The sequence below is a fragment of the Tympanuchus pallidicinctus genome, unplaced genomic scaffold, assembly GCF_026119805.1.
Source record: "Tympanuchus pallidicinctus isolate F22 unplaced genomic scaffold, pur_lepc_1.0 scaffold18, whole genome shotgun sequence".
Classification (NCBI taxonomy): Eukaryota; Metazoa; Chordata; class Aves; order Galliformes; family Phasianidae; genus Tympanuchus; species Tympanuchus pallidicinctus.
Window position 1 is genome coordinate 13,781,669 of NW_026294699.1, and position 25,245 is coordinate 13,806,913.

The 25,245-nt window shown below is 41.4% G+C and overlaps 1 protein-coding gene and 1 long non-coding RNA gene across 6 annotated transcripts in view; both read right to left on the minus strand.

Moving 5' to 3' along the window:
• The window catches only part of LOC128079192 (uncharacterized), a 200,817-nt gene extending 183,892 nt beyond the window's left edge, over positions 1 to 16,925 (minus strand). The window contains exon 1 of the long non-coding RNA XR_008206016.1: positions 14,380 to 16,925. This is a non-coding gene — a long non-coding RNA (uncharacterized LOC128079192). The remainder of the gene's footprint in view (positions 1 to 14,379) is intronic.
• A 1,314-nt stretch (positions 16,926 to 18,239) lies between these two features.
• TRRAP (transformation/transcription domain associated protein) overlaps positions 18,240 to 25,245 on the minus strand; it is a 73,246-nt gene continuing 66,240 nt past the window's right edge. For all 5 annotated transcript variants that reach the window (XM_052680148.1, XM_052680146.1, XM_052680147.1 and 2 more), the window contains exons 68-71: positions 23,328 to 23,512; positions 20,995 to 21,198; positions 19,975 to 20,169; positions 18,240 to 18,827 (exon numbers count right to left, since the gene is read on the minus strand). In XM_052680148.1, coding sequence (XP_052536108.1) covers positions 18,543 to 18,827; positions 19,975 to 20,169; positions 20,995 to 21,198; positions 23,328 to 23,512 — 869 coding nt within the window. In that variant the 3' untranslated portion in view covers positions 18,240 to 18,542. The remainder of the gene's footprint in view (positions 18,828 to 19,974; positions 20,170 to 20,994; positions 21,199 to 23,327; positions 23,513 to 25,245) is intronic.

Below are 25,245 nucleotides of genomic sequence, written 5' to 3' on the forward strand. Positions count from 1 at the left end.
TAATAGCACTCTACCTACAGCTGCTATCCTTCATTCCCAAAGGCCTAAAGCAGCTTCATTTATTACAGAATTTTCACAGAAATAAGAATAGATCCAAGCCTGCTGCAATCAATGGAAACACTTCCAAGAGCTCGAGAGGGCTTTGAACCAGGCTCATATTTCACAGCAAGTACAGCACTTTGCTTTATCACAGATTCACAAATACAGATTCCGGCTGGGTTATAAGATGTTCCTCCAGAACTTAAATTAAAAGACTCACTCAAATAAAAAGACAATGAAAACTCAGCAAATAAAAAGTCACCCTTTTACAGTGCGCTACCTAGCAGGGGAAACGAGCCCACGAGGTGAGCCCCAGCTGTACCCATGTGCAGGGAGCCCATGGGGCAGATTGCTGCATGGCAGGCAGTGCATGGGGCTGGGAGACGGGCTCACGTTCGACTTCATATAACAGCACTTGCAGCACCTCATGTGGTGTTAGACAGCAAAAATAACTGGCTGTGTCTGCTTGAAAGGAGCACTACCCAAACCCTGGTACACAGATCAAATACTTGGTGTAAGAGCACTTCCTCCAGAACACAGGTGAACCACCAACTGATTTCTAATGCCACACCAAACACTGCTCCCTACAAAGCAGCCTAGCAGCCTCCTGCTTTGCCTCAAGCTTTGGGAAGGACTGCAGAGAGCAACAATCTCTGTTTGGTCTCTTTCATACACTGCCAACACAAACCTACGCTTGGGAAATGGGATTTCCATCCTTCTTGGGTCTGCAGCACTGCAGTTATTTTCACTGCTTCTCTCAATCACCCAGATTCTTCTTTTTTTTCCTTCACACATTAAAGTATGCTAATGTTCCATCCCAATAAACACAAGAACGAACATAACTCATGTTTCCAAAAAGAGGATGTTTTCAAAGTCAGCATCCTGATTACTGTTTTGGGCACTATCTTTTGCATTTCATAATTACACAGGAAACAAGCTTCTGTTGGCACTAAATGACCTGCTTTCAATCACTCCAGTATATAAGACTAAAGAGCACAATCTCTCATTAGTATGCAGACACATCCAATGCTTTTAAGAGAAAGATCCCTCTCAAATTGAATTACAGCAAAATGTTTACCTGAAACAAACACACTGAGTAGTTCAGCTATCAATATCCCTGTACTTACCTAAGAAAAACAATCCCTTCCAACTTCAGTAATAAAGTCAAAGCCTCACTGTTCAATGACGTTACTTCTTTCTACTCAATACAATCAACATAGTATTCTTTGTGTGAGAATAATGCAGTAGGGGAAGAATTCAATCCTATTAAGAGTAAAGCACTGGAGCTCCAAGTGACAGCAATCCTACAGTTTATGGGAAAGAATACCGTGGGCAAGCACATTTCCTTCTCATTATCAAAACTTACGATGGCACTTCCTTGTACATTCTATATGCATATATATACAGCACAGTGTGGTAGTGTAGTGTAATCACCTCAGCCAAAATGAAGAAGAAGCTCCAAGAAAGGAAAGGAAATGCTTTGATCCACACTAAGTAGTTCCACAGCTCCAGCACCCAACCTGTAACCATTACCCACACAGAGCCTTCTGAAAGAGCACCTGCTTTCTTTCCATTGCCAGCTGCATTAGAAATGAAGTCAGCTTGACTGTGGAAATATTTCTTTGATGGCATTTTCTGATAACAAACACCAGCCAACACTGCTTATTGGGTGAGAAGAATAGACCAGCTCTTGTGGGGAAGGACACAGGATTGCCCAGTGCCTTTGTGCCACACAGAATAGGGGCCAGTTGGGGCTGACTAAAATGTACCTAGAAAATAAAACTCGATTAACACCGTATCTTTTCCTCTCAAATGTCTTCAACCACCTGCAACATCAGGGCAGAACTGCATGCTAAAGGCATCTATAAAATCAATGTGTTGGAACTGATAAACTCTAATCAAGAGGTACAACTGGAAGCTGCGTGGGGCCGTGTGAATTGCTCTATAAAGAATCTCCTGTAAAAGGCATGTCCTGGTTCTCCCCATCCTACTGCCAGGGCTGCAGGTATCCAAAGACCACCAAGGACTTCAAGACCTCTGGTTTATGCACACCACCTGTTGTTTTTCCACAGCAAACTTTATTTCTAAGAGCAGATAAGCTTTTTGCATTGGATTGGAACGCCTTTGTGCCTTCTAGAACGTGAATGCACGATGGAAAGCCAAGAGCTAGATGGAAAAAGCAAGCAGGTGGAGAACTACAGGGATCTCTCCTTTTCTTCAGTCTAGAAATAAGTTCTGTCACACACAGACTTTTATAGTTCTCTGCTGCTCACTGGGTTATCTTCTCCAAGAATGAGAGCAATACAAAAGCATGAGTAGCACACAGATGGTTTGTCCAGATAGGTTCCTATCTCCACTTAGAAAAATTTCCCCAGCACAGACTAAGGGTCATGTTCAACATTCATTCTTATCAGTGAAACACCATTGATTTTGGGCAAGTGGAAAAATTTGTTCATATAGCAACTTCACACGCAGGATCAAGGCAGATATAGATCGTTTTCCTGGGTATCTGATTAACAGTAGGCACCATCTGATCTTAATTAAGAGTCAATCTGTTAACTCTCCTTGCCTTGGTTTGACATATGCACCATATGGTTCATTTTCCAACTGGGAAACCTGCTCTACAGACCAATAGCAGTTCTCCCAGGTGAAATATCATGTTTACAATTCTATGACATAGCACAGCTAAACTACTTACCTGATCAAAGGCTCAATATGGAGAAAGCTTTCCATCTATTTTCAGGTATACACAGACTATTTTTATCAATTTCATACTGTCTTTCCTCAGATAGCATATGACTCTGATAGCCTGCTCAAGAACAATGATAAACAGGGAGAGGACAAGAAGTTTTCCCATCCCCTTCATTTCTGAACACCAGACATAGGTAAACAAGCCCAGGATTGCATTAAGTTTGGAAAGCCACATTGCAAAGTGCTCATTGCTGACTGCATGAAAGCAGGCTAATGAAATAGCCCCACCTTTCTTCTTGCTTACAAAGAACAGTGCTACAGTCTCATTCCAAGCACCCATACCCAGTCTCTCAGCGTCAACACAAGACAGCTCATTTCTTTGGAAGGGCAGCCTGCAACATTTACCTTGACTACTTACCCCTGTTCATTGACTACACAGTACTGAAATCAAACTGCTGAAGTTAAATCAGTACCTGCTTTTCTTTCTGTTGCTTACCTAATAAATGGCGTGTGAGCACTTTTAGTAATGTTTCTTTAATAACAGCACTGATTTAAAGCAAAAGATGATACTCCCACAGATCAAAAACACCAAAGTAGTTCTGCAGCAATTTACAAAGCCACGCCACAAAGGAACCCAGCCAGGTTTGTTTGCTGAAAGTGCTAAAACAACTTCTCAATTTCAAATGTTTACAAAAACGACAAAACTCTCTTCCCCTCACCAATTAAGAAACGTTTGTGTATATGTAAGCATATGAAAAATTAAACTTTTTAATACATTTCACACTGAGGATTTCACATATTGAAGGGGAAAATGGAAACGCCGCTTTGAAAATAACTGCTGGGTACCACTACCACAACTGCTGCACTAGAAATGCTCATTCTGGGTCAGACAGGATATAAGTTCTGTCCTCATTTCTGTGCTAATAGTGTGGCTGAGACTGTTAATGAGCAAATAATTTACCGTAAGGATGTTTATTTCCAGAAATTGCATGGAAACAATAAAACATTGAATTCATCCTAATGAGCACTTGTCAGAATACAATAATTATGGCTACTTCCATAAATATTACTATTTGACATGAGCAAGGGCAGCAGGATCTCTCTCCAAAGCACTCATCCGTTCACAAATAGTGAAACATTCAAACTGGGGTGAATTTCTCAAGCTAAAAATGATTAAAACTGCTGCTCCTGACTACTACCCAGCTTTCTGTATATTTGAGGAGTTTCTACATAAGGTGACAGAAACAAACAAACATCACACTCCTTTCTTCCCAGCCTAGCACGATGGCAGAGGGATTGCAGCCAGTGTTAACCACACAAACTGTATTGCTTGCATTAACGAGGGGCTTTGTGTCCAAATGACAAACCGTGCTCAGTGACATTTGTGGTCATGGTCTTTGGTACTGAACTGAGCTCTGAAGAAATCAGCTCAGTGGTATCATTTGGAAGAGGGTAAGTTGCACAGAGAATGAAGACAAGAAGTACCTCTGAAAAGCTTTTATCAGTAATTACCTGTCTACGCCTGCAAAGCTGCAGAAATGTTGACCAAGAGCAGCAAAAACTTCTCTGCCTCAAATGAAGAGACACCAGGACGTCTCATCCATAAACCAGGGTGTTATGGGATGTGTAAATGGAGTATTGACAGAGAAGAAAAAATACTCTGTGTTTCACACAAACTTCCTGCTCTGCGTGCAGTCTCACGACATGTGATTTTCTAACCATCTCTCAGCAATACTCCTTAATTTCACAGCACAGTAATGAAATACACTCAAAACCAGTCAGAAATCTGCAAGGCAAATAGACTGTGTATGGCACACGGGGAGAAGGGAATCAGCTCAGCTCTCACAGCTCCAACAGAAACTCATGCATTTCCAAGTGCTCTGCCACTGCCAGGCTGCAGCATGGCGAGGATTTCAAGTTAAATCATTGTATAATATGATGGTAATGAGTTTCTCAGCAATCATTATGTCTCTGTCAGATGGTAATAAAATGGAGTATTTGTCTCTGTTCTTGGTGTGCTCAGAGAATATGCAGATATGCCAGTCCTCATTATGTCTTGATAGAAACAAAACCCATTAGCACAGGTGCTATACGTTTTAATGAGGGAGACATGTAGAAACTAATCTGGGTCAATTATAATGAAATGGTTACACCTAGCTGAAACTGATAAAAATCTAATTATGCCCATATCAACGGACTGTTTCATAGATGCATAGTGTTGATCTGCTCATTGTAGAAGTGCATAACGGGCTTTCAGCTGGACGACTGAAGGTAGTTGCTGGGTAAGGGATGTTGTTTGCATAGTAGGTGCTGTTTTTCAACTATATATCAATGTGTAATGGATGACTATTCCTCTGGGAAAAAAAACATTTTTAAAGTGTTTTGTTTCTTACAGTGAAAAAGAAGAAATTCGCAGTAACAAGAGAAATCATATTGTGCTGAAAAATTAATGGAAAATGTCTGCAACTTTATACAGGAACCTTGAAGTCAAGTCATAACTGAAACCAAAATCACCCCTTTTAGGATCACATCAGAGATACCCAGACATCAGTGTATTCATTCCTTGAAATGTTACTGCATATAATTCAGCAAGAGGCCCTGCCTGGCCCATTGCTTCCAGCTATGCTGCCATACCAAGGTTATCCAGGGCTTGTGCAACCCAACCCACATCCAGGGCAGCGTAGACGGTCATCAGCTGCTACTACAAAAAGGAAAGGCATTTGCCCCAAGCAGGGTAGACACAGGACACCAGCATTTAAGCTTGCACGATATCAACCCACTCATGCAACTCACCATATGGCCAAGAACCCCAAGGTTAGACTTTTAGAGAAGAGACTCAGCCTGCACACAGCAGACATTGCTCTTACTAGCACAAGGCTCTCCTGGCTGTATTTCCATGGCTTTGTCCTGGCAGGCCCTGCAATCTGCTGTCCTGCTTATGGCTCCATGTCTGCAAGCTAAGCAAAGGTCTGCTTGATGTTAGCCTCCATGAGCAGTAATCAGAATACATTTTGTTATGAATAGGCCACGTGGAGGGGTGAAATAACTGCCTAGATTTTTTTTTCTCTTTTATGATCTACATCCTGAAAGGAAATACAAGCTCTGCTGCAAAACTGCTCTAAACAACCTCCAGATGCAGTATCTGACTGGCCCGAACTGCCATCGACTTCAGTGCATGCTTCGAACGAGCACAAGGAAGGAGAGCCTGATGGCTCTAAGCTTGAAAACGTATTCACATATGGCTGTCCCACTTCTTTCTTACTCCCTGAAAGCAAATGGAACTGCTTCCTTGTTATACACATGCATAAGCATTTTTCCAGATCAGAGACACAAAGCACAGTATAAAAATAGTTGTGGAGCCTTGTATCTTTGACAGTTGTCTGCACTGGATGGATCACAGAATTCTTTACTCAGTTATCCATGTAAGTACTCCCTTTACCTCCTTTAATCCTTCTTTGCCTGAAGTTAAATTGCTTCAGATTTGATTTTCAGTTCTTCTACCTGCTGTGCTCAGAGTTACAACGTTGAAATAATATTTAGTCCTTGCATTCAAAGTACAAACCTACGGCTGGGTACCAAACAGCACTAGCTTTGCTTCTGCCATTTATATAGCACCTATATAAAGTAAGCTCAACCTTCTGTCTCTCTGCCGTTCAACCCCCAGAACTGCCAGAAAGACATAAATTTGGTATCAGCTGCACAGACAGCCAAATTCCTGCCATGAGCCGAACATGAAAATATTTACTGTAACAGACTTTGTTTCTTATAGCAATGAGTTACAGGTGGAACATAAAAGTCAGCCTATGTTTGCTGCTTGTACATTTTCTAAAATTAACAGGAGAATCTGTAGATGTTCTACTGCCTACGACACCAGCTTTCAGTGTACAAGCAGCTCCTCGCGTGCTGCTGGCAAGATGAAGATCATGACATAAAACCCGATGGCCTCTGCAGAGCGGATCTCTGCGCTGAAGGTTAGCTCAACACTGCAAAGCAAATCATTTCCAGATTCCAACAATCAGTAAATAGCTTTACAGTCTCACTCAATACTTCATTTTCTGCAGTACAGCCAACCCATATTTATAGTACAAAAGGCTCGTCTGGATTTTTTGTTTTTGTGGGGTTTTTTTGTTTGTTTTTTTTACTATTATCATTTATTTTAAAAGAGCTTATTTAGAAGTTATCAGGAATCCATACACACTTATTCACCAGTGTAATTGCCTGGAAACTTTTCAGCCTTTCTGGTGTGACACTGTCACCTTGAAAGGGACATTTGCATTGAGAGTTGAAAACAATTTCAGAACTAAAGGCTGAGAACACCTAGGATTGCTATTACTCATCTTCACTGAGCACTGACAGTTTCAAACCCCCAAGTACTAAGAGAGCTGTGCAACTGGCAAAGGGAGTCAGCTCTTGTGAGACACCATAGTTCTCACGTGCCAGCACTTTCAAATCATGAGTCCACAGGAATCCATACGCATCTGTAAACAGGTATGATTTATAGCTGGTAGGAGGAAAACATCTGACTTGAAATATTGCCTTTTAAGCAAAATGCTGTACTTGGGATTTCTGAGGAAAATCCATCACCGCTTTGCTATTTACACTGGGATGGTGCAGAGGAGCAGTGCACAAAACCCACACTGCTGGGCGCTGTGTGAGCACAGGAAAAGACAAGAAAGCTCTTTCTTCACAAACAGCTGAAGTTCTGACATAAACATCAGTGTGACGGATCGCAAGGAACTGATAAAGCAACAAAGTACTGTTCACGATCGTATCAAAAATACAATTAGATCCACAATCTTTTAATCTTCTTTAGAGAAAAATAAATGGAAATTCTCTAGTTTAACACATTTAAAAAAAAAAAAAAAAAAAAGGGAAAAACAATTTGGAACTCAAATAAGCTTCCTGTGACCATCAGGGCTGGATCCACATTCGATCAGGGAAAATGTCTTCTAAACGCTGGAAAAGGACAACAGGCTTGAGTGCAAAACCAAGGAAGTAAGAAATCATGCGCAGCCGACAGTAAGCACATTATTAACACAGACAATAAAACACATTGTAAGAGATCAACAGCCTTTTTAATAAGAGTAAAACTAATTAATAAGCAGAAGACATCAGAACTGCACCACTATATTTAATAAGGGGTAATTAATAAGCAGAAGTTCTCAAAGAGTCACACTGCCAGCATAAAACACAGATGTCAAAAGATAATTTTGGAGGATAAACAAAACTCAGCACTTCCTAAATCCTGCTAATATTTACTCAGGAGATGTTCAAAGCCCTACCCCATTTAATCTCAATTAATTTAATTACGTTATTATAATCCATGCAATTTAACTTCTCCTTCACTTTTAAACTACCAGTGCTATCTCAACCATTTTCGAAGGCCCAGTTCTGTAAAGCAGCTGATGGCAGGCAGTTCTGCTACAGGAAATTCAAATAGTTAAGAAGCTTATAGCAGATCAGCACATGGTTAACAAGTACATCCATTACACTGCCTTCTGGGTGCAAAATCATTGCATAAAACTTAAATGAGTTAAAAGTATTGATGTCAGAGACTATTCTGCATCAGTTTCTGCTGACATTTTGACCCACGTTTATCTGGTGCAACAGAGGACGATCCTCAAATACTTCAGCATGTAGCAGGGAACGGGTGGACTCTTAATTTCTCACAGGACACGCTGGTGGTACCACACCACACCAAGTCCCACTGGGACAAGGACTGAAACATACAGAAACACAACCCTGAACTTACCAAGTTCATACTCCAAAGAGCAGAGCTGCACAAAAACGCTGTATGACCCTACATCAGTAACCAAACTCTTCTGGAAGGATACTTAGCATACCCAGGAGTCCAGTGATAACAAATGGAGGCGTGGTGTACTGTGCTAGTAGCAGTGCCCTTATTCAAGAATCAGGCTGTCTAGAGGGCAGGAAGAGAGGAGAGGACTTACCTTGTCAAACTTGAGCTGACAGATTTATCCTATGTAAAACAGCAGGAGAAAAAATATTCCCCTCAGCTGCTGTAATCAAAGTGCTTGTGTTGTACATCAAAAACATTTGTTTTACTTGCCACCTGGATTAAAGGATTACACACTATAGGAATGCTTTGGCCAACATTTTGTGCTTCTGCTAGTATTCAGCTGCCCTTAATCTGACGCGGCGCATTGATAAGATCATTTTTCCATTATGGCTCATTTGTTAGTTCCTGATGCATACAGAATTAAAGCAACAAAAATGAGATCCCCAGACCCTTTCCCTCAAGCGAGGTCAATTCCTCAGCCAGATGTTCAACACGCCCTGTAGGAAGGGTTTCCTACTGAATCTATGTGTTACGGGACACTTCCTCAAACAGAGGCACACGGTTCACAGAGCTGACACCAAAAATAAATACAAATCCATGCCTGATCCTTATTTTAGCAGCCAGTTACAGAAGATGAAGCAGTTTTCACCTCAAATCTATTGTTTCAGGCACTCTGCAAATGCAGGCAGACATCACCGCATCAGGTTATATCCATCACACTGCGACAGCCCGCTAAGAAAACACAGATAAAAATTCCCTTTCTTCTCCCTCTTCTTTTCACAGAAGCATTTCTTCTTTTCTCACCAAGTTCCCAGTTCTCTCCAGCTTTTGCTTCAGGAAATGACTTTGTATTAGCAAACACGGTAAGCTAATTTAGTATTACTGCCTAACGGTCACAAACGAGGAAAGTAAATGAATAATTGTCCCTATCACTCTTTAATTAATCATTTTACAGGGCGCGCATTGGTGCGTTACTGTTGTTGTTTAGGATTATTATGCCTTTAAGGTTTATATTGTATCTCAAGCTTCCACTCTTTTGTTATTAAATGCAAAAAAGCAAGTGGCATAATAATTACGTTCTTTCTGTTCATACACATCCTCCCACTGGCGCGCTGCTCCTTGACTGAAGCGATATTTGATTCATGAACAGCTGCCTATTAAAGGCGGTGGGGAAAGGCACGGTAATTCCTGAAAGCAATCACAAAATAATATTTCAGCCACAGCACTGATGTCAGGTCCATTTGTGCATCTCTGCCACTGATTCACATTCTGTAATCTGCAGCTTCAACTGACAGCATTTATTCCTGATGCCTGCGAACAACACAGGGAGCACACACCCGGCTGAGTCGCAGCGCTCTGCACGTGTGCTTCCTACCATTGATTCAGCCAGAACAGGAAGGTAACTGTTACCAAATGTACACTGTATTGTAGCATAGATGCATTTGAGAAACATGTATCTCTAGTATATATATGTAACATACAAGGGATCCGAAACTAAGATAATTAATCTGTATGTTTGCACTGTTATCCATTCTTAGGACACGTGTAATGCTGCAGAAGTGCTAAAATAACACATACAAACTAAAGGGGAAAAATTCTGCTGAAGGTAAAAAGGGCAGCATTTGTCTCCTGCTGGCCAGTCCTGGGTGAGGCAGCTAAGCAGAACTGAATAGCAATGCATCACCTCCACAGCAAAGGACACCCAACAGCGCGAGTCTGCAGGTCTCACGCTGTGCCGAGCACAGTGCAACACCTTCCCTTTATAGAAAAGGCAAGAGCAGAAGAGGGTGAAGTAAGCTGACCAACGCAGCCAAATGATTCAACGGCAGAATCTGAAACAGAAGTCTGATCTCAACATCTTCCATTCTGAGCCCAACATAAGGGACATGGGGTTTCCTCATGTTCCTACGCAGAAGTGTTTTAAACTAAGTTACAATTCATTCAGCTGCATTACACTCAGAATGGTCTGCATTCAATTTTGCAGTTCTTTATTTAACCTACACTTAATCCTCCATCAATAAAAGGGAGAATTTAAAGGTTGAGATCTGACAAAATTATTTCGTTCTTTAGCAAACTCATGACCTTGACTAAAAGGCAGTGTTTCTCTCACTTTTAAATGTCAAGTTGACTGTAATAATCTTCATTGCAGAGGCAATCTATCACAGCTTAACCTCATTGGAAACTGGAACAAAGGGTTATGCCATTAAGCTGTATGTAAGGTGCTGTCAACAAAAAGACTGAAATCTACATTTCCCTTTTTTTCCCAAAGAGAACAGGGCTGAAAATTGGTGCAAACCTTCTGTATCATCACTTATCACGCAGCAATAAATACCAAGAGCTACACATATAGCACTTAACCAAGTATTCATGCCTTACTCAGCAACAGCCTAACTTTACAAAGAGGTACTTAGAATAAAACTTTCCATTAAAAACTGGGTTTTCAGGCATTAATTTGCATTCCATCAACCCCACTGCAGTGCAACTACTGTATCAATCTACAAACCTATTCTCATAAGGAAGGCCAATCATCCAGTGGAAAAAAAAACAGTTATCACAGCTGAGATCTCATTCTGAGCAGAATGTGCTACACACAGAGCTGAGTGCCACTGCACACAAACATTAATAAAGGAAAGCAAAGCAGCATTCTAAGGACATGGCTCAGGTCACAGAAGAGATGAATCACATAGTACACCACTTTAAAAAATAGGTCAGAATGAAAGTTAAACTGGACCTTTTAGATAGCTTTCTGTGGGTGAGTAATAGCCTACGTGTGAGCTAAGTACAGAAATTTGTTTCTGCACCAAACCTGCCTTCAGCCTCACATCTGTCACAAGAAGAACAAAACAAGGATGGAGTTTTTAACAGTCACCTTGTTCACCATCTCCTAGGTTAGTAGAGAGTCAAAGCAGAACCAAACAACTCATCGAGTCAACCCAAACTAGTGCTCCTTCTCTTGCACAGCTGTGAAGGTTCAGGAGGACCGAGCTTTCGTCCAAAATCACCATCATAAAAGCAAACAGCAGATGGTCAGAATAAGGGTTCCCATTATTTCACGATCTTAGGCCTGTTTCCAGACTACAATCAATCACAATTCATATTACGACCAAATCACTCTGATCTTCTGCAGAAAGAGCTGAACAGTCAAAGCTTTGGAAGACTACACCAGCCTGCATGGTAACTTCTGTGCTGTGCTGTCTTTAAATCTCAGGTAAAGGATCCAATTATTGCCCCACTGTAATTAAGGACTTCTCACAAGCAGTACCTAACATCCTGAAGGTTGTATCAGTAACTACATCCAGCAACTAAGTCTGTATCTCTGCAGCAGGGCTGATTTAAGTTACCAGTTATCAGATCAACTCCTCTGACGCTTACCTAGTTCATCTGAATGCCCAGTTGCCCCGAGGTACAGCAGTAGGACTGCGTGTGACTGAAACTCCACAGCAACCAACATCCTGGAGTTCGCTTGAACTGAAAGTGCCTCCACCACATGGAAATGTGGCTTCTTGGAGGAGGCAGGCAATACCAAATTCAAGTTAAAAGAGCACTAAAGATACGCTATTTGCATAAATAGCTAAATGCTCTGCCAAGCTATCACTCATGCATTTCTCAGCCCTCTAGCACCACATCCTACATATCTGTGCTTACCTATACGTTCAGCCTCTACTAGTTCTTGCCAGCAGAAGGGGGAAGGATTCAGTAAGGGGCCATGGAAGACCACAGGGATTTGCAGACCAAGGTCTAAAAACCCATTTAAATCCAATAAAGTCCTGGCTGGGCTGCCCAAACTGCAGTAACTTAACAAGACAGATACACAGAATGTTTTAACTGAAAGCAATGCTTCCTATCTATGAACTAAAAAGCAAATTTGTTTTACATCCACCTCTCTAAGTATCAAAATCTTTTTTTTCCCACTTACTTCATACTGCAGTGCACATGTCACCAGCACAGCTGCACAAGGAAACCCAAGTTTCACCCACAGTTCTCTGCAGCTCATGACAATGCAGAGTGGTCCTCTCACATACTGAAGCTTTAAAGAGAAAAAAAACAAAGAGAAAAGCAACAAATAAATAAGAGCATAGAGCTGTAATATGCACAAGAGCATATTACTCTATTGTGTGAGACAAAAACTTTAAAAGAGCACGTGCAGTTAGTTTACAGAAGTTTAATAAGACACCTTTCTTGACGTACCTCTGTATGTGCTGTTACTTTTCTTATTGCAGAACGGAATGGAGATGATCATTACAACGCAAAACAAAACTTCAGTGACGCCACCAGACCTCAGATAGAAGTTCTGCACCACTTGCACTGGTTAAGCAGCACTGACCCAACTCTAAAGCAGCTTACGAATTGCTGCCTATGAGAACTCCAGCTGAACAAGCAAAATAGATTCTTTAGTGCCATTCTTACAAATGGCAGCAAGGAGCGGAGAGACAGTAATTAATGTGTATCAGGAGCAACAAAGAGCTTGCACAAGTCTCTGCCTTGCCCAGACAACAGACTGAGGAAGGCTCTGCAGTAAAGGGGGCACAGGGACGGCTCACCCAGGCTGGGCTGCAGCACTCAGCTGATGGAGGTACGGTTCTGATAGACCTGCGCTAAACAACAAAATGAGGCTGCAGGCAGAAAGCCGGGCCGGCCGTTGGCACATGGGGCACAAGGAATTGAAAAGCCTCAGCAAAACCACCTCTAAACATAACAAATGTCTGTTCCACAGAACCGGGTGGATTGGAAAAGGGCTTTTATCGGCACTTTGTTCTAACAGGTAACTGTTCAGGACGGCTCGAGACATCCAGCTGAGCAGCAAATGAGGGATTTGCACAGCGCTGAAGGTGCTCCCATTGCTGAGCACAACAAAAATAAACAGCCTCAGCCCAAAGCGGCTCTCATAAATTCGAGAGACCACGCTGCCAAAACGCGGAGAGCCGAGGAAGCATCTCCGCCAGCCACGGCTCGTCCTCGGGAAAAGCGCCCCAGCAGCCGCCCCGCCACCCTTCTCCCCTCCACAGCTCCCCCCGCGGCCGCCTCGCGCCGCTCGAGCTCCCGCGCCGCCCCCGGCCGCGTGGCCGTGCGGTGGATGAGAGGAGGAGCGGAGCAGCCGTGCGCGTGCAGTGGCCGCCCTGCCGTGCACGTGTAAAGCGAATGGAAAGGCCGCAGCCAAGATACAAAACACTACGGTAGCAATTTCAGAGGCTAGTTTTGTTTTTGTTTTTGTTTTCTTTCTGGATTTCACCGCCTCCTTCGAACAAAACTTGGTTTGCCAAATGCCGCCGGGTGGCTGCAGAGCCCCGGCACAGCTGATGAGCGGTGGGAAATGGCACAGAGCCGCAGCAGCGCCTCGCACGCGCTCGCTCCAACCTCTCCTGCGGAGCGCGCCCACACGGAGCTGATTAAAAGCTACTGCAAGTGTGAATTCTTTCCCTGAATAGGTTCCTGCCCCACAAAAGAACACTTCATCCATCCGATCTGAATCAGATCGGAGCCTTAAAAGCGACTTTATTCTACTGCCATTATGAAACACAGCTTTCATTGTTTGCTGCTGACACGCTTTGAGTCATCTTCTCCCCGCAATAACTAATTCCCCTCCTCCTGTCTGACAATTCACGGGCAGCCCAATTACAGGAGAGGAAACGACATACCAGTTTCAGAGGGTGGACTCAAACACTCGATTAACGCTAAACGATTCTGCTTTGGAGTGTAATTTACTTAAACAAATGAATTCTGACAATCTTCTTCAAGAGCAGGCAGTAATAATAAATGGTTAAACTGTGTAAGCACCACCGGAGACAAGTTACAAAAAGAGCCCAAAAAAACACCGTATAATCTGAGAAAATCATTAACTATTTACTCACCACTTAAAACCCCCAGTTCACGTTTTTGTCTGCAGTATTTCACGCTAAAGCTGCTTCTTAGTTAGCAATATTCCAGCCACCGCGGGATCAGCCCCGAGCCAGCACACACAGCAGCCCCCCTGCCCAAGAACTCAGCCCAACTGCAGCCAGAGCCCGGCCCCTCCTCACCCAGCTGCTGCCAGCTCCAGGTGAGCCTCATCACAGCCCGCTGAGGGAGTGCAGGTGCAAAGAGTTCCTCCAGCAAAACCTGGAACGCAGCACGTGAGCTGTTCTCAGCAGGCTCAGAAATGGGACCCAGCAAAAGTCATAAGAAATTAACGGAGGTAATGGAAGTGGCACGTGTTCTTGAAGATAATCGGGCACTTCATTGCTATGGCAGACTAGTTACCTGCTGGCAGGCAGTTACTGATCTGCAACGTACACCAGAAGATTTTCATTGACTCCAAAGAACGCTTACATGTCACTAAAAGCTTTTGTGATTTACCTCTTGGAGCCACTGGTGGAGCTCTGGCTCAGTGCTGTGCAAACCCTCTCACAAAATGAGGTAAATCCACAGCACATATTCATGGAACAGAAGATCCAAGTATTAACGTTTACACATTAACACCACCAGGGACCTCATTAAAACAATTCTCTTACCTGTATTTGCTCTATTTTATCACACCCCACATTTTTCTTTTAGGAGTGTATTCCAACGAACAAGAAAGATGCCACACACGAATTCATAAGTTTGTCCCCTTTAACTTGCATTCTCACTTTTCTACTTAAAGTTCTATCGTGAACAGAGAAATAGCTGAGTTATCTGATGATTTCCTTTCAGGGAACGTTGTCTTCTCACAGTTGGACATATCTAAGACATGCAAATGATGAAGAAAAAAGAGATACTGCAACTCCTCTGATGCAAAAAAGTGCCATATTTCACAGCTACAAACATTACAATCTTCAATAAAAGGAAGCCAACAATTCCCTTCAAGTCATAAAAGCACTAAGCTTCGTTGTGAATGACTGAATATAGAGTATGTTGTGACACATGCAGGATGTGTTATGTTTTATAAGAAGAAAGTTCAGATTATTCTTGCCAACATGATTTTGATAAGGAAGCGAGTCGTTGCCTAAAAGAATACATTTGTTTTCCAAATCCTTATACAGTCCTTATCACTCGTGCATTTCAGCTTCCAGCTGTAAATAATGGCATGCAGCATGATTCAACCTATCACTCTCTTCAGCCTGTGAGGAGTGCACAAACCACGGATGGGAATAAAGGGGACGCAGCTTTATTCATCACAGCAAACAGAACCATAAGCCAGCATGAAAACATATCTGGTGAGAAGTAATTAGCTCTTAGTCCCAGCCCAATCCCACAGCTGGAGCCACAGCAAATCTTTCCATCCGTGCACACACACTCAATCCATCTGATCTCAATGCCCGGCCTCCAGCACGCAGCCTGACCAGCCTCACCTGTGCCCAGCATGGTGGGTTGGCTGCCATCCTGAAGGCAGCAGCAACTCAGCTGGGAGAAGCCCAGTGCACCTCACCTGGGAAGAAACTGAAAAGAAACTTGCATGGGAAATGCTTTAAGTGGAACAATCTTACAGCAACGCACAGCACGCTTCTGCGGTTCAAGCCAGTGACACAAATGCTTTCAAAATTTCCACAATTAAATTATTAGAAATCCTACACCAAATAAATTAACTTATCACTCAACATTGAGCTGTACCATATTTTACGAAGAAAGCAGAATGTTCATGTATTTCCTAGGCTTTCTCCCTAAAAATGTGTCTTTTTTCCATACGTTTTTTATTACACATTTACTTATCAGAGCTAACAGTAGAGCTTTTTTTTTCCATTTACAAGTTAATAATATCCTAATTTCCTCTTCCAAAAGTGCATTTCGTTTTTCCTGCTATATTTTAATTATATTTTTTCTGCCATGTTATAACTATATTCCAAAGGAAAAGAAGTGTATCTATGGGTGTACTCATCATTAGTCAAAAAGTAAAGAACAGGTGCAAATGCATAAATTAACCTGTGAAAATGATAGGCATGATCCTATATATTATGTTTAATTGACACATACCTTAGCATTTATGCATAACTAACATTCAGCAAAACATTCTGTACGAACCACCAGAGGCTTCGTGCCCACAACAGCATGCCAGAACATCCCACCTGAATGAAGACAGAGTTTTATCAGAGCTCTGACGTGACAAAGTGCAGCCTTCCAACCTACTTAATGCTTAGCCTGCAGATAGGTTTAAAGAAATTAAATCAACAGTTTTGAGCGTAAATAAAGGCACATATGTATACACACAGAGCACCTCCTGTCCATCAGCTTCACTTCTCCATGCCAGGTTCAGTGCTGCTGAGTTGTTAGCAGTACCTTTGTGTACGAGGACCAGCAGATGGAGGCGCGCACCTCCTGCACATCTCTGACATAAGCCCGTGTCAGTGGATCGGTTCTGCTCACAGCTGCAAAGATAAAAGGAACAGGTTATTTTGCATCTCTGTTACAGACCTGTGGAATGCATATGTTCTATTCCCCCCAAATGACGAATTGATTGCAGCCTTACCTACTGCAGGCCTTGATCTGCAGGTAGCCACCAAGTTAGATGCTGATCACCCAGCTCTCCCAGCCAGAAGTCAGACTGCCTTGTAGAAATTCCTCTTCCCTCAGAGACAGTACACTGATGAACAGTAGTGATTAACTTCAATTATGCAACTCATGTTTCTCAGAAATATCTGAAGAATCTTTTGACATCTTATTAAATTTTTTTTTAAATAAAAAGAGAAAGATCCATTCTTTACTATGGTTCAAAGCCATGTTTCTACGGAAGTTGCAGAAAACCCCTAAGAGAGTTCATCTCCATCTGTCATCTTGACCTCTGAGCAATTACTTGCAGGTATGACATAGGCTGTTCTGTTTAAGGACAGATGATTAATAAACAGACTGTTACCACACCGGCTTAGCAAGAAAGCCTGCACACTGAAGAAATCCTTGCCATACACATATTTCCTAGTTGCAGCTCTTCCAAAAACAGACTGCTCAACAGCATACACGTAACACACATCTCAGAAATGCAGTTCTCACCTTTGATGCTCAGGCTATTTTAGATTAAAGATCACACTTGCTTTTGGGTCTTTTCAACTTCTGCCATAGCACTCTATTAAATCTACCAATGAATGTCAGAGAGTTTTTTAAAATATTTATTTTGAAAAAATCACTCTGTACAAATTTATCATTCTCAGCACTGAGGTTTTATAAAAATGCTAACACAACAGAAAGACTCGAGTGAAACATTAAATTCCTCTCTTCTTAAATTACAAAGAAACGGATTCATTCTAAAGAAGCTATTGTAATTCTAAACATTAAAAAAGAGATTCATAAGATTTATCTTCTTTATCTATTGCAGTCAAATACATGTATCAATAGATGACTTTTGCCATTCTTTTTATAAGCTTTCTTCCCCCCACACTGCCCACAACTAAACCAAATGCCCTAAATGTATTACACTTCTACTGTACACAGCTTGTGCTCCAAGGAAACCTTGCACAATTTCACTGTCCTTTTCTCAGTGCCTAACAAAAAGATGCCTCTATACATTTGGTACAAAATTCTCTGTACAAAGCCAAATTTGCTCATGTGAATTCCTGAAGCCAACTGAAGGAAGAGTATTTATTCGAGCCTTCCATTTGGTAATGAAAGAACAGTGATTAAGTAAAATTTCACAAAGTAAAATCCAGTAGCTGGGATTTCTGGCTGTTTTAATAATCATTATTGTATAAAAGCTTCATATGCTATAGGTTATTAGGAATGGCAAACCCTAAATCTAACAGTGCTAGTTTTACAGTCCTCATCATAAAATAGGATTTTTCTGTATATTTTTAAGTTTCCTCCCCTAATTTTAAGCTATTTGCAAAAGTCATTGTTATTTTTCCTTTTTTTTTTTTTTTTTTTTTTTTTTTTTTAATAGGAGGAAACACACCCTCATGGAATTAAAAACAGTAAAACTGTCCTATTCCTGTAAACACAACCAAATGAAGACTGGCAAAACGCAGTGTGACAGGTGAGCCAAGGTCTGATTTCTGTTTCACATTTCTTAGCGCAATATTCGGCTCACACACCGACAGCAGCAAAAAAAAAAAAACCCAAAGCAAATTTCAAGTTACAGCCAGGGGTGCCAGGCAGGATCCATCCGACAGAGATTATCCAAGCTGTTTGCAGCTGCTACCAGCGTGTTCACTTTGCTTTCTCCTCCTTCAAACTGAGCAAGATTATGCAGTCGAGTCATGATGGCAGTGACGGCTTTCTGAACGAGTGAAACCAGCTGCTGGCTGTCCATATTTTCAGGCTGTCCAGCTGCTGAGAGTGGAGAGGAAGTGTCCTCCTGTGTTTTTTTGTGCCACGCAATTATTTCATCCCGCAGCACAGTTTTTAGGATACCGTCAACCTACGTGAGGGAGAAAAATCAGACTATTATGTTTAATCTCAACAAGCATTAGAATACATTACACATTTTAAACTAAATATTAGCCTGCTCAAGCTGCTAACATTGCCAGGTATCCAATCTGAGATAAACTTTCTGTTTGCATGTTAAAAATAAACGTTTTTTAGCATATCTAGACATTAGGCCAACATATAAAATTTAATTAATATGTGTATGTATAGGATTCTGTTAAGAAAAAAAAAAGATTAATCAAACCTTAAAGGAATTCCTCTTATGTCCAGAACTCAGACAAGCTAACACAATTATAACCGTGTAGCTGAAATGAGCTGGGCACCCATCACTCCAAAAAGAATAAATGGGCACCTGGGCTCTCATCTTGGAAATTCAAGGTGAGGAGTCTAATTGGGTCTACATCATCTGGGTGCACAAATTACAGACCAAGTCTGCAAACTCATCTGCGTGTACAGGCATGGCTTTGTAAAGTGGTGAATTATTTAAAAAAAGAAACTAAACTTTCTGTATTACAAAGAAAAAAAATCATTTTAGGATATTTTCCATCTTCTAAAAAGTAGCTAGCTCCCACTGTAGCTATGGTTCGTTCCGTGCAGTGCCGTTCTGGTGCAAATTGCTGCCTAAGTGCAAGATGCCTCATTTTTGGAAAGCATTAGAATTTAAAAGGAAGTTAGACAATTTCTTTAGAAAACTACACCCTGCTAAGAGCTAGAATCCATCAAAGGAACAATGTATCTTGAGCATTCTGCTCTGCTAACAAAGGCCAAACACATTTCTATTCACAGTATATTACGAAGATTCTAAATGATGTTGCATTTGTCATTTCACTACTTACCACTGCCAGAACGTGTAGGGATTTATGAGGCTACAGCACTGAAACAATCAGCCTGAATTAACATGCTCCAACAGAATAAAAAAGAAATTCAGGGTGCAATTACACCTATCTACCTCCTATTCTTTCCAAAAAGACAAAAAGACTTCAGCTGCTTTTGTGATGACCTTGGGGTAAGACTTCAAAACATAAACACGGGGTGCTGGGTTTCTATCTCAAGCAAGAAAATGCTGTTCAGCTCATCGTTTCCTAAATGATAAATGGAAATTAAGTGCCCATGGGCAACGTGTGGAAAGGTATACGAACCTTAAAGTTTGGCTGTGCAAAGCAGCGAGCTACTGCAATCATAGAGGCAGTGAGCGGGCCGGACACCCCAATGGTGGTAAGAAACTCTGAGATGTTTGGTGTGAGCCGGAACGGAACCGGGCGGTTGGCATCCAGATCTCCTGTAGCATCGTTAATGTCAAAGCGGAAATAGGCCACGTTCAGCTTGCCTGTGTCCTGCATGGAAAACCAGAATGCACGGAAGTTTTTGAGTAAGAAGTGCAAACTGAAGTAATTCTTATCAACGTGAGTGTCCAAAAAGCTGTAAGGAACACAGATGCAGTATTAAACCTTGGAAGCAATATTCCTCTAGCAGGGGTCTGGGCAGAAAGATGGCCCTTCAGTCTCCAGGCATTCAGCTCTAGGTAATCTCTCTCTGCTGCTTGCTCCAGGTGAGAACCAACAGCACAGCTGCACAGTGGGGATTAAAAATCTACAGTGCTGTGCACAGGACAGCCCTGCGTGCATTAAAATGGCATTAAGGCTTTAATATACACCACCTTTGCTCCACTAAGGTGGCAATCCTTATTTTAGATATTGGGTTAAAACAGAGAAATTACCATTAATAGGACTTGATGTGATGTCAATGCAAAAAAAGAGGGCATTATTTGAAAACGGGTATTCTCCTTTTTAAAAAATTAACCTCTAAAGTTTTATTTTGTTGTGTATTTATTTGAGCTGTTCAGCACACAGGTCTATCCAAAGCAAAACGTTTAAAGGAAGACTAAAGAGAGACTAATCATTCACTTACAGTTCCAATATCTGTGATCAACTTTACAGATTATGTTCTAAATTCTAACCACAGAAGGAAGACAGAGTTGATGGCAGCTGGGTCTGCATTATAAATCACCTACATGATGTGCAATCACGTAATCAAATGAAAACCTGCTGTAACACACCGTTAATTATATATCTCAAATTCCCATTTTGACTCAATTCAAGCTCCCAAATTTCCATTTGATCAAAAAACACAGCATGCAGTTAGGACAAAATAAAGCATACCTGAGCTATCTGCAGCATTTCAGGGTTGAGTCTGTTTAAATGAAAGATGAACTCTGCAAAGCCAATCAGGGCTAACTGAATAGTGAACATCTTTCGAAACGTCCAGTAATCCGTGGCGTTGGGGAATGTATGTAGAGCCCACTCCTTGAGCATGCTGCGTGGCACCATGTTACTCTGCACTTCTTTAAGTATATCTCTGAGAACCTAGACATGAAAAATATTATTTGAAAGACATCATTTTTAGTGCAATTTTTACAACAGACAATTATGCCAAAAGCAACTACCAGACTCCACCGAACTGCTGTACGCCGCTGTAGGAAAACATCCCAAACTCTGACACTTTTAATCCAACAACATTTCCTGATTTCTTAATCAAAATACACGACACTTTGTGAGTCCATCCCCTGCACAGCTGACAAATAACCTCTATCTTACAAGACTTAAATTTTAATAAAACCAAATAAGCTGTAAATCTACAGTCAGTCTGACATGAGAAAAGCTGAAAGTGAAAAGTTATGCACTGATTGAAGTATCTTCAGACCTTTCAAGAAAATCAGAAGTAAACTAAAGAGACATTCAGTCACAATGCAGCACTTCCTTAAGGCAAACTAATGGAACACACTCCACTCTTTCATTTTCTTATCTTCAGTGCGAGGCGGATACGCATTTGTCAGCAATAAAATAAAATCCTCAGCTTACGTTGGAATATTGGTACGTGTTAATAGTAATACTCATCTCCAACCTCAGGCACCAGGATGCTGAACACTACTGAAGGTGAATTTTCCTTTCAGGGCTGCTCACATTTCCCACATAATGTCCTCTCAGTGAAAAATCCCCTTCTGCAGTGAAGGATGTGAACATCACACAACAATGAACCTTGAAGACAAAGGTTCTGGAGCCTACTTCATTTCTCTGAATTTCAAAGGGTCTGGGATAGAACCTTACATAAAATAAAGCCAGAAAGTCTGCTCAGAGTAACATGTTACTGAGCAGAACGCCGACCAAGAGCAGTGACAAGGATTCTTTCCATAACTGGTCTGCAACAACAGCTGAAAAGATCACTAACAGCCTCGGTTTGTTCTCATTATCAGGTGATGGTAGTCCACAGGCAGCACGAGGAGACAGCTGGCAGAAGGAAAAGTATGCACACGGATACTGCAGCAATTAGGCAGATTTTTTTGGAAGGCATTCCACAAACAAAAAAGCATAATGACAAGATGTGAAATTACACTTGGGATCTACAAAGACTGCAACCTAAAAACTGGTTTCTTTGTACACAGCGTGGTTTACTGGAAAAGGTAAAGGATTTTATTATAGGAGATAGGGAAACTCTCTGGGTAAAATAATTAGTTTTATATATTATTACAGCAAAATTACCTCAAAAATGTAAAGAGAGAAAATGTATTCATTTTTCTAAGTGAACAGTAAGCAATAATTTTTCCCTTGATGTAAACATATACGGTTTACCAAAATATTTCATCATTGTAGCATATCCTAGCCTAATTAAATAGAAAAAGAAACAAAGTTAGGATATGTTCTATTGCACCAGAAAGAGTGACAGTCAAACTGACTTCAGTTCCATGGCTGTTAAAGAGTTCCATAACCTGAAGAAAAAAAATCCTCAAAATAGAAGATGTTACATAACACTATCTTCTATTTTCTAACAGAAAAGATTCTCCAAATGATGTCTATGATATACCATGTATTTTCTAACAGCTGCATTTGACGTGGGACCAGCATTTGGTATAAGAATTTGCATTAACCGTGAGATAAAAACGGTAAAGTAACCATATTTATCTGAATTAGATGTCTGATGAAGGTTAGAGAGGCAGAAGTTGCTACTTTCCAAATACTGTCATTCATTAGGATGAGGTTAATCTCTGTTCCTAGTTGACTCGGGTGGGATGAATCCACCCTCATTTTCAGGATGAACATCAGAAGATGAGGAAATGGCACCACATGCTCTGCTTATGCAGATTAGGAACATGAAATAGGAATGCTTTTCCCATGTTATCAATTCTCATCATTTGCTACGAGTTATCCAAAAACGCCTGGTAATAATGAATCCTTCAGCTGCTTCCAGCTGCAGTTCCCCAACACAACCTGCAGCAGAACAAATACAGCTTCTTGGAGGCTTTCAAAGGTACTCCAGAATACCAGTGAGGTATAAGAACTCCCGAGAACACTTACAGTAAAAACAAAACAAATGCAAACCACTTCCTTAGTGAAACACCTCCATCCTCCATCTAACGGGAGGGAGCTGAACACCTAGCAAAGTGTAGCAAAGTCCTCAAGAAATAATGCTCACTCAGACTCGTTCCATGTTCTAATACCTGGTGGCTAGCTTGAGTCCCCCGTGCTTGCACCGTTGCCAGCCTGTCGTAGTACCGAGAAATGGGGTTGTCGTGCTCAATGCCCTTCTTGGCGCAGCGCTGCTTGTAGATCTCCACCAGAGACAGAGATGAGGGATTGTCTTCCACCAGACGCATCTGCGGGGAAACGGCCACAACGCGTGGCACTGCGGGCAGGGGAACAACACACCACAGTCAGTTCCCAGCCCAAGGACTCCGAGAAGAGCACGAGAGTGCAGCCAGCAGCCCTTCAAACACTACTGTGGTAATCAGCTGGTGGGTATCAAGAGAAAATTGTTATGACTATTCTCATTACTAATTCATGAGCTCAGTTAAAAAGAAAGCAAGGAAGGCAATATATATATATACACATTTTAATTTAACTACGCGGAAGCACCTTCATTATTTTAGGAGGAAAAAAAACCCAAAGGAATGAGCACTCTACCCTTCCTGCTTGACCTGCAGAAAGGAGGGCAATGTTTTGCTCTGCTGCAAACAGGTGGTGGTGATTACATGGCACTAGCATCATTTCAAAAAACATTACTCTGAAGAAAAGTACTGAACTCAGTAACGTGCTTAAAGCAATTCATAAAAACAGGGGGATAAAATCTACACGTAGCTGAGAAATAGAAGTTTAAAGTGACAGTGCTTGAAAATAACAAGGGGAAACTAAGTAAATTGTTCAATAGCAAGAAAACTTAAAGTCAGGGAGCTTTTACTGCAGGAGCAGTAAACCTGCAAAAACCCTATTTGCACATGAATGGTGCTTCACAGAGGTATCACTCTTGTGAGCCTAACAGACCTCTCCCAGCACCAGCCGGTGACACCCATGGGACTGTTGCAAAGTGGCCTCCGGTTGCCAGCAGAATGCTCTCTCATCGTTTCCCTCAGAAGCTGTAATAACTAACCTCAAGAATACAGGAAAAAATGGTGTTCAAATGCCTTTAAATTGTTCGATGCAATTTCTTCAATTGTAAAGAAACAAATGCATTCCACAGAAGGAGTGTTAATGAGCTCTTTCTTCTGGCCTGCTTCCATTACCCTCTGGCAGCAGAGAGAAGAATGTTCCTCAGGTTCTTTTAAATAGTATCAAACCACAAAGTACAGAATCATTTCTAAAAGGAGTGCAGTTTAAAAAGAGCAGTTTGAAGGAAAATGTTACTTTCCCAATTGTGTTGTATGAAGGACACGTCAGTGGCTTTTTTCCTTTTCTTTTCAGTCACACCTATCAAGGTACGACAAGTATCTACTCTATTTCTCACATCTTGGCCTTGGAATGATGTAAAGGTGTCTTCACACACAGATACCGTATTCAGCCCCTGTTACCACAAAGCCTTTGACTTGTATATTTTAGCCTCATTAAAGCTAGATCACAGTTATGCACTCCTAGCTCTGTCACTGCTACTTGCGTCATCTCACCACTGCTTGTGAGAGCAAGTTTGTGTAAAGAAATACAGTGTGCACAGAAGAAAAGATTGATAAAGCCAGACTTTGTTAAAATTAGATCTAAGGACTCTGTAGAAAGCCAAGAGCAAAGCAGCAGCACACCTTGGTATCTTCAGTTCAAAGTTCCCACTACCCATAATATATTTTCTGCTCGCCAGTTAAGGATTATTCAAACTGACTAATGAACAGAACTCATGTATATGAAATTAGTAAGTGATCCCATGACATTCTGAGATATTTTATATTTTTATGTAGTTATTGCATAGCTACAAGCTGGAACTCCTGAATTTCTGGAAAACACGAGTGTTTAATTCTTTGAAGGCATTCCCATTACACGTGAATCACGAGCAGATCAAGCATGTTGCTGAGTGCTTCTCATTTCATCAACAAATTAACTATAATCAACACATGAGAAAGGCAACATGCACACAAGGACAGGATCCCTCTTTCCAGT